Genomic DNA, 12,331 nt, shown 5'->3' with positions numbered 1-12,331 from the left:
GTCACTCCAACCGTTGGCGAGTCCGGAAAAAATCTGGACAGGATGGAAGGCGGGTGAAAGACTTCCTGTCACGGAATGGACCAACGGATTGACAAGACTCATGCTCACAACAGCTGTCTGCCGAGGCAGCAAGTTTTTCCCTTTGCATGTTACTTCCATCCCAATCTGTCAATCCTGCCATGTCACCAGATTCTTGCACACTACAGTCCTTGCTACAGGTATAGAACAATAGCTCAGTCCATAGTGAGACCTCTGTCAACCATAGTGCGACCTCTGCCGACCTAGCCTTGATCAGTCTTCATTTTCTCCTCACGGTGTCAACATCAGTTCCTGCTCTCCGCACTCGTACGACTGAGGAGACACCTGTGCTGAGCCATCTCTACACAGCTGGGCATATCAATGGTGTTTCACGCCATGTCTTCTGCCAAAGACTGTTAATTTCACGCATCACATCCGAATGTCATTGTGTTGGGAACGAGACTGCCACCTTGCTCAGTGTCCACCTTTTCTACTGTGCCGCACCTCTTTCCAGCACCACCACAGGGGTGAGTGAATTTGTTCAGAACTTACTAACTTCGAACCTATTCTGTGTGTTTGATTGTAGTTGTGTAATTCATAATTAGGTGTGTTCCTTGACCACTTGACTACTTGTGAACATTGTTCATTGTGCAGCGTGTACCACACCTTGCTCTACCATTTGGTTATCAGCTTGCAAGTTAGGTAAGGAAACATGCCTACAAAGCTAAATAGATAGGTGCTTATGTCAGTAAGCCAAAAACAATTAAGTCACAATTGAAAATAAACACTATGTGGCACTAAATATTGTGTGCAAGAATAGTAACAATTAGTGCAAAACTAATCGGTCCATTGCAAAAAAAGAAAAAATAAAGAAAAATCAGGAAACCATATGGTTAATATATAACTTTCAGAAATTTTTAGACAGCTGAAAAAAGACTAAAGGATTAGAGAAAACCAATCATATTTTGAGGGACCAGCTCCCATGCGCAGCCTGGTAGCCTTTGTGTTCAGAAGCCTTTGTGTTTGGAGACTTAAAGGGTGGTTTTATCAGGGCGGCAGGGATGGGGGGGGGGGGGGGGGGAGGTGTTGGCGGTTGGTAATTCAGTCACTGACCTGCTTTGTGCACTACACTATACTGGCTATAAGAGCCACCTATTAGCTTGCAGTCACTACTGCACCCACCACTGTAGTTCACAGCTCCTACTGTTGCCTTGAGATGTCAGTCTAAATACCAGTGAAACCTCAAAACGTTGACAATTTTCCGATTATTCTGTACAAAATTGTGGGGCATTTTCTTCAATAATTGCAATGATTTTGAGGACAGAATTATAGGAATGTAACAAGAAAACCTAAAGCTTTCTTTAGAGTCGATTTTTAATTGACATTAAACGTAAATAATAATACATCCAACGTGACAGTCACAGGCTCCCGAAATTGTCGGAAAGAGCTTGATACACATATCTGAAGGAGTAAATATGGAAGAGATAATATTCTTCCCTCCTGAGAACTAAGGCACTTCAATGCCAGTCCAGAGCAAGTATCTAAATCCCTACAGTACTTCCTGAGATTAGCCTTCATGTACGAGCAGAGAAAGGCAGTGAGGGGCTTTAATTTATAGTGAGCATGGAGGGAGGAATGCATTTGTAGACACAGGTAATGATAATTTTGTGTGACTGAAGCTCTTGGAACAAGTGTCAGTAGGACATCACTTACGAAACTTAAGTTTCCCTAACAGGTTATACACCTGGGAAAAAGGGATGTACAGTTTAATGTAGAATCCAAACCATGTTTCATTTCTGATAGATCTTTGTCACTGACAGGTGAATGCAGGTTTAAAAGGCAGAATGAAAAATAAGTGATCTTACCGGGATTCTATCCCACAACCTTTCAGTTTCAATGCACTTGCTTCACCACTAGACCACAAGGCCCAGCACAGATTTTGGTCTAGCTTCACTGCTCTCTGAAGTTGTAGCGACTGTATCACTAGGTAGAAATGGCATTGTTTTCACAGTGGCTGAGTTCTTAATTCATCATAGTTAGCTACTTGTCACGTGGTACATATTAATTATATACACAAACCTTCCTTATGACTCGGTTTATTTAGTCAAAAACAGATCAAAATCCCTACAGTTCCAGTAGACAGAAAGCGTGGCATGGTACTTCAGTTTGTACATATATAGAAAATAGACAGACGAAGTCAACTAATAAAAGAGCAAAAAATTGTATGTGACATTCTTAGAAAGCCTTTTACCTCCACAACTGTCGTCATAATTCCGGACACCCTTTCACTCAACAAGTCAGCACACTGCAGCACAACAGGTAAAGGGCTTTGAATTTGAGGAAGTAGAACAACAAAAGACAAGCAAAATAATTCTAAGTTAAAAAAACACACTCAGGCACTTGGGATGGTGTTTCCAGCAAAGTACACAAATGTTCATGCACATCTGTACTCTGAAAACTAATGTGAAATGCATGGCAGAGGGTACATTGCGGTTAAACCATATTATCAAAATGGCATGAGAAAGATCAACATTCAATCTGTGACAAACAGTAATGCAGGCCATGCCACAGGCGTCGACACTGGGACCATTTCTTTTTTTCGTGTTCAAAACTGATATTGTACCACCTTCTTATTCCCTTATAATTACTTTTGCTGATGACACCTCTCCATTGTTTTGTGGTGACAACGAGGAGGATTTTTAACACATGAGAAATCAGAAGTGACTAAATGTTTTAGTAACCAGGGCCTAAAACCCAGTGTTACAAAACTGTAGTTACTGGAGTTCAAAGCAGGCAGCTCATGACACAGGTGAATAGGAAATATTTGTGGAATTTCGTACACAGACAGTGAAGATTGTAATTCCTTGATCTGCACTCAAATAGCAATCTTTGATGAAAAAACACTGTCAACTTTATATGCAGGGAAATCAGCAGTGCATTGTACTTGCTTAGCCAAATGTGCAAAATTGAATGTAATAAAATGCTGATAACAGTACACTATGGGACAATTCTCCCATTCATAAGTTATGGAAAATAATTGTGGTGTGTGCCACAGATGTTCATTTGAACAGAATCGTAGTGCTACAAAGGAGAACAGTTAGTGTGATTCATGGTCTGTGATACAGGGAGACCTGCCATGATGCTCGTACCAAAAATAAATATATCGCTTTGTGTGTGTGTGTGTGTGTGTGTGTGTGTGTGTGTGTGTGTGTAATCACATTTTTTGTAAGCCTTCTGGTCACAATCTGATGTTAAACATTGTAAAGAACATAGTTCTTGAAACTTCCTGGCAGATTAAAACTGTGTTTGCTGGACCGAAACTCGAACTCGGGACCTTTGCCTTTCGCGGGCAACTGCTCTACCAACACATAGTTCTTATTATAGGTAACGGTGATCTATAATTATTATAAATATACTGTAAGCAGTCTTCACTGCATAAATTTTTTGATGTGGTGACCGATTTTGATCTTATTATAAGATCATCTTCAGACCATAGATGTCTGCCGGACTATCAGAGAAATTGTAGAAGAGGTGGGCATCAGCACCTTTTTGGCACATTCCATTGTGACCGAAGATTTGACCATGAAGATAGTCTCGGCAAATTTGTGCTGAAGCTGCTGACGGCAGAGTAAAAGCAACTTTGTGTCGAAGTCTCACACAAGACATGCTGGACTCCACAAACAGTGACCCTGACTTCATGAACACCATAATCACTGGTGACAAGTCCTGGGTGTACAGGTACGAACCAGAAACCAAATCCCAGTCGTCACAGTGGAAATGTTCCTCGTCACCAAGACCAAAGATGGCCCGCCAAGTGCGCACCAATGTCAAAGTGATGCCAACAGCTTTCTTTGACCCCCCATGGTGTGGTAAACCACAAAAATGCATCACAGGGTCAAATAGTCATCAAAGAGTACTACAGGGATGTCCTCCATCGCCTATGTGGTGCAAGAGACCGGATTTATGGTGAATAGGAAATTGGCGCCTCCATCATGACAGTGCTCCAGCAGATTCCTCACACTTGATTTTTGGTGAAAAACCAGATTGTGTGCTTCAGCAGGCTCCTCACTCTCCCGATACGGCCCTCTGTGACTTCTGGCTGAAGAGGTCATTGAAAGGAATGCGAGTTCAGACAAGAGATGACATTATGGTAGCAATGACAGTTGAGCTAAACTCCATTCCGAAAGAGACATTTTCAGCACGCTTCCAGCAATAGCGGCACCACTTGGAGAAATGTGTGGAGTCCCAAGTGAACTACTTTGAGAGTGGTTAGGTGTCCAGCACTCCAGGTAAGCCAGTTTTTTTCCCCAGGCCAGAGGTCGGATACTTTTTTCTAACAGACCTTATATCTGAAGAGGGCTAAGTCCTAAATGTGCCATGTTATGAGCGGTAAAATAATTCTATTTTTGAAGCATGACTTTTTGATTAGCAACCAATCCAGCCTTCATACAGTACTACTTTAATTTTCAACATGGTCGCCTGCCACTTACGCGACTTCGTGTTGCAGTTGTGCTACAAGAAATAAGCACAGTTATTACAGATGAAGAACAAAATTAGAAGTAACAGACAAGTCACTTACTGGGGATCCATTTAAAAAAATATTTTTTTTATTTCTTTTTTATTTTTTTGGTAAATATATGTCTGTATTAACTGAAAGATTTCTGACTTGTAGGTATTACATATTACCCTTGGTAGATGAACCTGTTACGTATTAAACCTTTTACATAAATATGATATGCACTGTACCTTTTTAAACAAGGTGACATTTGCAAAAGTCATCATTTGATCACTACACACAAAAAGAAATGTAAATAAATAAATATATAGCTGCCACACCACTGCACACAAGGCAAACTCCTAAACTCTGTGTAATTCACATGTCTGTTCATATATTTTTCTAGTTGAAATTAAAACATGTATGTGTGTCAGTTGGTAGTATTCATTGTTTTGATCTTGTGGTATAATATTAATTACAGCAACTGAGAGTAGCATGGATGCGTTTATTTGATATTGTCGCTGTGCAAGATGAAACTAACATGGCGAGGCTGCGGCTGAGAGTGCGTTATCCTGCAGAGCCCCTACCAGCCCCTCAGAAGCGAAATCTGGTCGGGCAGCTGAGCTCTAACATTGTTAACAAAGTAGAAACAATTCACATCATTGAAGAGTACGAGGTAATACCTTGTGACAAAAAATTAAAACATTCTCTGATGTTGTTTAAAGAGTGCTCTCTGTTGCTCCTACATTTATAATTCCAGTATTCCTATGTATCATGGTGTTCATGTGAAAACAGGTGCAGTCACATGCTGTCCGCCTAGAGGCAGATCGTGCAATAGCTTCAGCCGGGCTTCGAAAGAAATTTGGAATGCTTCAGTATTTGGAAAATCTTAACAAAGATCCTGACCCGTGTCCTATTTGCCACTGCAAGCTTGAGAAAAAGGTGAGTAAGAGAAATCTTAGACTGGCCACAGGAAAATTAGCTATTTCACTGATAGGTTGTATTGCTTGTTTTATTGTACATGTGTATTCTTTACAGTGGAGTGTACTTCTCTGTGGCCATTACTATTGCATGGACTGTATACAAACGATGTTGAAGATCAGCGTAACCTCTGTCACGACAACAGTAAAATGTGCCGTTTGCAGAGAAACAACACGGTGCATTGATATTTCCTTTGTTAATCTGGAAACTGAGGACATAACTGGCTATGATGCAGATGTCAAAATTTTAGGCTCCCATTCAAAGAAGGTAGAAGCAATTGTAAAAACAATGCTTATCATAAAGAAGGAAGACCCAGAAGCAAAGGCTCTCATATTCTCTGGGGTATGTATGAGACACTTTTTTTCACCTGTAGTACTCACTTCCATCAATCTTTCTACTACATGTTTTAGGGGATTATACCTTTTGGAAACAAATTTAAATGGGTTTCATATTTTTAGCAAGTAGGTATGATATTCAGTGGCCATCAGCACTTAGTTTTAATTGGCAGTGTGGGCCTATATGGTCACCAGAGTTGTGACTGGTTTGATGTGACCCACCACTGCAGCCTCTTCTGTGTTATGGCAAATTTAACGGTACCAGCTCACTATCATTTTTTGTTAGCAACTTTCTGGGATGAAATCTTGAAACTAGAGGGTAGGACAAAGATGTTCAGTACATGGTCAGAACACTAGCCTCCTTCACCTCTTTGTCATCATACAGCAAAACTATATGAGCTATGGGTCATAGAAGGGAAATTCCCATAACTCTTCTTTTGTTATGTGGTGATTATCATGTTATGTCCAGAAATAAGAAGTCAATTTTAAATCCCATGTCATATTTTTTATGCACGGCATTACACTACTCGTGTCCAATATAAGCCAGTTTTAGAACCTCCAGTGACCACCAAATTTGAGAACCCTTCCTAGCAGTATCACATCTGCAAAAAAAAATTAAAATATTATGATGACAAGTGAGTGGTGGGTTATCAACACGATATCAAATATGGCTAATCCAGGAGTAGGTCTGATAATGAATAAGAAAATGGGAATGCTACTAAGCTACTGTGAACAGCACAATGACAGCATTATTGAAGCCAAGTTAGATAGAAAGCCAATACCCACCACTGTTGTTAAAATTTGTCAACTATCTCAACATATGATGAGAGATTGGAAAGAATATGTGATGATAGGAAAGGGAGAGAACAATATAATCACAATGTGGGACTGAAATAAGATAGTAGGAAAAGGATCGGCAGAAAAAATTGTTAGGAAATCATGGTTTAGAGGAAAGGAATGAAAAAAGAAGCTGCCTCGTAATATTTGGCAGAGAACACAATTTAATCATTGCTATTACTTGGTGGCATAGTCCATATCAATTCAGGCAGGTAAGAAAAAATCTTACCTTCAGAGTCTCGGATATTATTGAATTTAGCATATGTAAAATGAAGGACTAAGTAAGGAACACGTATTTTTTTGTTTTCTCCAAAAAAATTTCTGCTCTGAGATTCAGCCCTCCAAAGATGACACTGCGCATATCATTTCGAAGATGTAAATTTTGGAAAAAATATAAAATCCAGTATCTCTGGAACAGTTCTAGATATTTTATTGGTTTTTTTTATTTGAAAGGTAATTGCTTTATGATTACAGAGAAATCCTCCATACTTTGTCAGAGAAATCCTCCATTTGGACTTATCTGTCAAAGTTCTTTTGCTATATCGTTTTGAACTTTTTTATAGTTTATGAGTTTTTTTTAATGCCAGTCCATAAAATTTTTTTTTTTTTTCTGTTGGTTAGTACCATATAGTTCTACATTCTCTGAAAAGCAGAGCTTCCAACCTCTTCAGTAAACAAATTAGCGCTGAAAAACTACAATACAGAAACCTGCAATGAACAACCATGACGAGACTGACAAGAAACTACAACAAAATGTAAGAAATATCTGCAACAATGAAAGTGAAAAGAAATAACTGCAACAAAGACTGTAGAACTAAACACTGTAACATAGAAATTGGTAAAAAAACAACTTCAGTGAAGACATACATTACCCTTGAAAGTTAAAAAAAAAAAGATTTTTTTAAAATAAAAGCTGTCCAACTTGAAAGTGGTACCTCTCCTTTACAGAGAGTACTAAATGGTACTAATCAACAGAAAAAAATCTGTCTTTTCTGGATTGGCATTTTTGAAAAAAAAATTAAAAAAGCAAAAAGATAAAAATCTGTAAATTATAAAAAAAATCAAAAGGCGACAGTAAAAGAACTTTGACAGATATGTCCAAACGGAGGATACCATAGTAATCATACAGCAATTATCTTTCGAATAAAAAAAAACTCTAACAAAATATCTAGAACTGTTACAGAGCACATTTTAAAAAATTTTCCGAAATTCTCACCTTCAAAATGGTGTTCGCAGTGTCATCTTTGGAGGCCTGTGTCTCAGGGTAGGAATTTTTTTGGAGAAAACAAAAAAATATGTGTTTTTTACTTACTCCTGAATTTTAACATCTAAATTCAAAACATCCGAGACTATGAAGGTAACCCTCCTGCCTGAAGTGATACGGATTATACCTGGTTTAAGAATTGTGAAAGTAGAGTGTAGTCATTAAAAAGACAGGGAGACACTGAAAGATTTCAGATAGATTACGTAATAAAGCTGCAAAATTTTAGGGTCATATGTGGACTCTGGCATTAGGGTCATATGTGGACTCTGGCACAGTTTATTGGTTATGAAATGAAATGCAGATTAAACTGAAGAAATTGGAGAATAGCAGAAAATTAAGGAGCTGGGATAAGCTCAAAGACCAGAGGTCATTGAGAGTTTCCGTGGAATTGAGAGATGGAACTGTGTATGCAGCAGAGGATCAAAGTAGGCAGAATCACAAGGTCCAGTAGAATTTATTGTATGAAATTTTAAATATTGAATCTAGGAGTATATATATAAAAACAAAGATGATGCAACTTACCAAACGAAAGCACTGGCATGTTGATAGACACACAAACATACACACAAAATTCAAGCTTTTGCAACCCACAGTTGCTTCATCAGGAAAGAGGGAAGGAGAGGGAAAGACAAAAGGATGTGGGTTTTAAGGGAGAGGGTAAGGAGTCATTCCAATCCCGGGAGCGGAAAGACTTACCTTAGGGGGGAAACAAGGACAGGTATACACTCGCGCGCACACACACACATATCCATCCGCACGTACACAGACACAAGCAGACCCCTGTAACCCGGAAGGTGTACACGATCAAAGGCAGAGCCACGTGTGAAAGCACGCACATGATTTACCAACTGACCTGCCTACACTGTGACGCTTTCTATGTGGGAATGACCAGCAAGAAACTGTCCATTCGCATGAATGGACACAGGCAGACAGTGTTTGTTGGTAATGAGGATCACCCTGTGGCTAAACATGCCTTGGTGCACGGCCAGCACATCTTGGCACTGTGTTACACCGTCCGGGTTATCTGGATACTTCCCACTAACACCAACCTATCAGAACTCCGGAGATGGGAACTGGCCCTTCAGGATATCCTCTCTTCCCGTTACCCACCAGGCCTCAACCTCCGCTAATTTCAAGTTGCCGCCACTCATACCTCACCTGTCATTCAACATCATCTTTGCCTCTGTCCTTCCGCCTTGACTGACATCTCTGCCCAAATTTGGAATTTTGTGTGTGTGTTTGTGTGTTTATCAACATACCAACGCTTTCGTTTGTAAGTTACATCATCTTCGTAGATATATTTTTCCCACGTGGAGTGTTTCCCTCTCTCTCTCTCTCTCTTCCTCTAACGGGAAAGTGCTGGTAGATAGGCACAATAAAAAAACACACAAAATTTCAAGCTTTCGCAACCCACGGTTGCTTCGTCATGAAAGAGGGAAGGAGAGGGAAAGATGAAAGGATGTGGATTTTAAGGGAGAGGGTAAGGAGTCATTCCAATCCCGGGAGTGGAAAGTCTTACCTTAGGGGGAAAAAAAAGGACAGGTATACACTCGCACACACACACACACACACACACACACACACACACACACACACATATCCGTCCACACATATACAGACACAAGCAAACATATTTAAACACAAAGAGTTTGGGCAGAGATGTCATTCGAGGTGGAAGTGCAGAGGCAAAGATGTTGTTGGATGACAGGTGAGGTATGAGTGGCGGCAACTTGAAATTAGTGGAGATTGAGGCCTGGTGGATAACGGGAAGAGAGGATATATTGAAGGGCAAGTTCCCATCTCCGGAGTTGGGATAGGTTGGTGTTAGTGGGAAGTATCCAGATAACCCGGATGTTGTAACTGTCAAGATGTGCTGGCCGTGCACCAAGGCATGTTTAGCCACAGGGTGATCCTCATTACCAACAAACACTGTCTTCCTGTGTCCATTCATGCGAATGGACAGTTTGTTGCTGGTCATTCCCACATAGAAAGCGTCACAGTGTAGGCAGGTCAGTTGGTAAATCACGTGGGTGCTTTCACACGTGGCTCTGGCTTTGATCGTGTACAACTTCCGGGTTACAGGACTGGAGTAGGTAGTGGTGGGAGGGTACATGGGACAGGTTTTACACTGGGGGCGGTTACAAGGGTAGGAGCCAGAGGGTAGGGAAGGTGGTTTGGGGATTTCATAGGGATGAACCAAGAGGTTACGAAGGTTAGGTGGACGGCGGAAAGACACTCTTGGTGGAGTGGGGAGGATTTCACGAAGGATGGATCTCATTTTGGGGCAGGATTTGAGGAAGTCGTATCCCTGCTGGAGAGCCACATTCAGAGTCTGATCCAGTCCCGGGAAGTATCCTGTCACAAGTGGGGCACTTTTGGGGTTCTTCTGTGAGAGGTTCTGGGTTTGAGGAGATGAGGAAGTGGCTCTGGTTATTTGCTTCTGTACCAGGTCGGGAGGGTAGTTGCGGGATGCGAAAGCTGTTTTCAGGTTGTTGGTGTAATGGTTCAGGGATTCAGGACTGGAGCAGATTCGTTTGCCACAAAGGCCTAGGCTGTAGGGAAGGGACCGTTTGATATGGAATGGGTGGCAGCTGTCATAATGGAGGTACTGTTGCTTGTTGGTGGGTTTGATGTGGACGGATGTGTTAAGCTGGCCATTGGACAGATGGAGGTCAATGTCAAGGAAAGTGGCATGGGATTTGGAGTAGGACTAGGTGAATCTGATGGAACCAAAGGAGTTGAGGTTGGAGAGGAAATTCTGGAGTTCTTCTTCACTGTGAGTGCAGATCATGAAGATGTCATCAATAAATCTGTACCGAACTTTGGGTAGGCAGGCATGGGTAACCAAGAAGCCTTCCTCTAAGCGACCCATAAATAGGTTGGCATACGAGTGGGCCATCCTGATACCCATGGCTGTTCCCTTTAATTGTTGGTATGTCCGGCCTTCGTAACCTCTTGGTTCATCCCTATGAAATCCCCAAACCACCTTCCCTACCCTCTGGCTCCTACCCTTGTAACAGACCCCGGTGTAAAACCTGTCCCATGCACCCTCCCACCACCACCTTCTCCAGTCCTGTAACCCGGAAGTTGTACACGATAAAGTCAGAACCACGTGTGAAAGCACCCACGTGATTTACCAACTGACCTGCCTACACTGTGACGCTTTCTATGTGGGAATGACCAGCAACAAACTGTCCATTCACATGAATGGACACAGGAAGACAGTGTTTGTTGGTAATGAGGATCACCCTGTGGCTAAACATGCCTTGGTGCACAGCCAGCACATCTTGGCACAGTGTTACACCGTCCAGGTTATCTGGATACTTCCCACTAACACCAACCTATCCGAACTCCAGAGATGGGAACTTGCTCTTCAATATATCCTCTCTTCCCGTTATCCACCAGGCCTCAATCTCCGCTAATCTCAAGTTGCCGCCACTCATACCTCACCTGTCATTCAACAACATCTTTGCCTCTGCACTTCGGCCTCGACTGACATCTCTGCCCAAACTCTTTGTCTTCAAATATATCTTTGTCTTCAAATATGTCTGCTTGTGTCTGTATATGTGTGGATGGATATGTGTGTGTTTTAAGGGAGAGGGTAAGGAGTCATTCCAATCCCGGGAGTGGAAATACTTACCTTAGGGGGAAAAAAGGACAGGTATACACTCGCACACACACACCTATCCATCCACACATATACAGACACAAGCAGACATATTTAAAGACAAAGAGTTTGGGCAGAGATGTCAGACGAGGCGGAAGTGCAGAGGCAAAGATGTTGTTGAATGACAGGTGAGGTATGAGTGGCGGCAACTTGAAATTAGCAGGTCAGTTGGTAAATCACGTGGGTGCTTTCACACGTGGCTCTGCCTTTGATCGTGTACACCTTCCGGGTTACAGGACTGGAGTAGGTGGTGGTGGGAGGGTGCATGGGACAGGTTTTACACCGGGGGCAGTTACAAGGCTAGGAGCCAGAGGGTAGGGAAGGTGGTTTGGGGATTTCATAGGGATGAACTAAGAGGTTACGAAGGTTAGGTGGATGGCGGAAAGACACTCTTGGTGGAGTGGGGAGAATTTCACGAAGGATGGATCTCATTTCAGGGAACGATTTGAGGAAGTCGTATCCCTGCTGGAGAGCCACATTCAGAGTCTGATCCAGTCCCGGAAAGTATCCTGTCACAAGTGGGGCACTTTTGTGGTTCTTCTGTGGGAGGTTATGGGTTTGAGAGGATGAGGAAGTGGCTCTGGTTATTTGCTTCTGTACCAAGTCGGGAGGGAAGTTGCGGGATGCGAAAGCTGTTGTCAGGTTGTTCGTGTAATGCTTCAGGGATTCTGGACTGGAGCAGATTCGTTTGCCACGAAGACCTAGGCTGTAGGGAAGGGACCGTTTGATGTGGA

General features: G+C 41.9%; 1 protein-coding gene across 1 annotated transcript in view; it reads left to right on the top strand.

Moving 5' to 3' along the window:
• The window catches only part of LOC126198865 (E3 ubiquitin-protein ligase SHPRH), a 259,483-nt gene that overhangs the window by 215,691 nt on the left and 31,461 nt on the right, over positions 1–12,331 (top strand). The window contains exons 18-20 of the mRNA XM_049935462.1: positions 4,995–5,189; positions 5,309–5,455; positions 5,552–5,836. Coding sequence (XP_049791419.1) covers positions 4,995–5,189; positions 5,309–5,455; positions 5,552–5,836 — 627 coding nt within the window. The remainder of the gene's footprint in view (positions 1–4,994; positions 5,190–5,308; positions 5,456–5,551; positions 5,837–12,331) is intronic.

The sequence above is a fragment of the Schistocerca nitens genome, chromosome 8 (assembly GCF_023898315.1).
Source record: "Schistocerca nitens isolate TAMUIC-IGC-003100 chromosome 8, iqSchNite1.1, whole genome shotgun sequence".
Lineage (NCBI taxonomy): Eukaryota > Metazoa > Arthropoda > Insecta > Orthoptera > Acrididae > Schistocerca > Schistocerca nitens.
The sequence above is the reverse complement of the archived record's forward strand: the minus strand, read 5'-3'. Positions and strand labels throughout refer to the sequence as shown.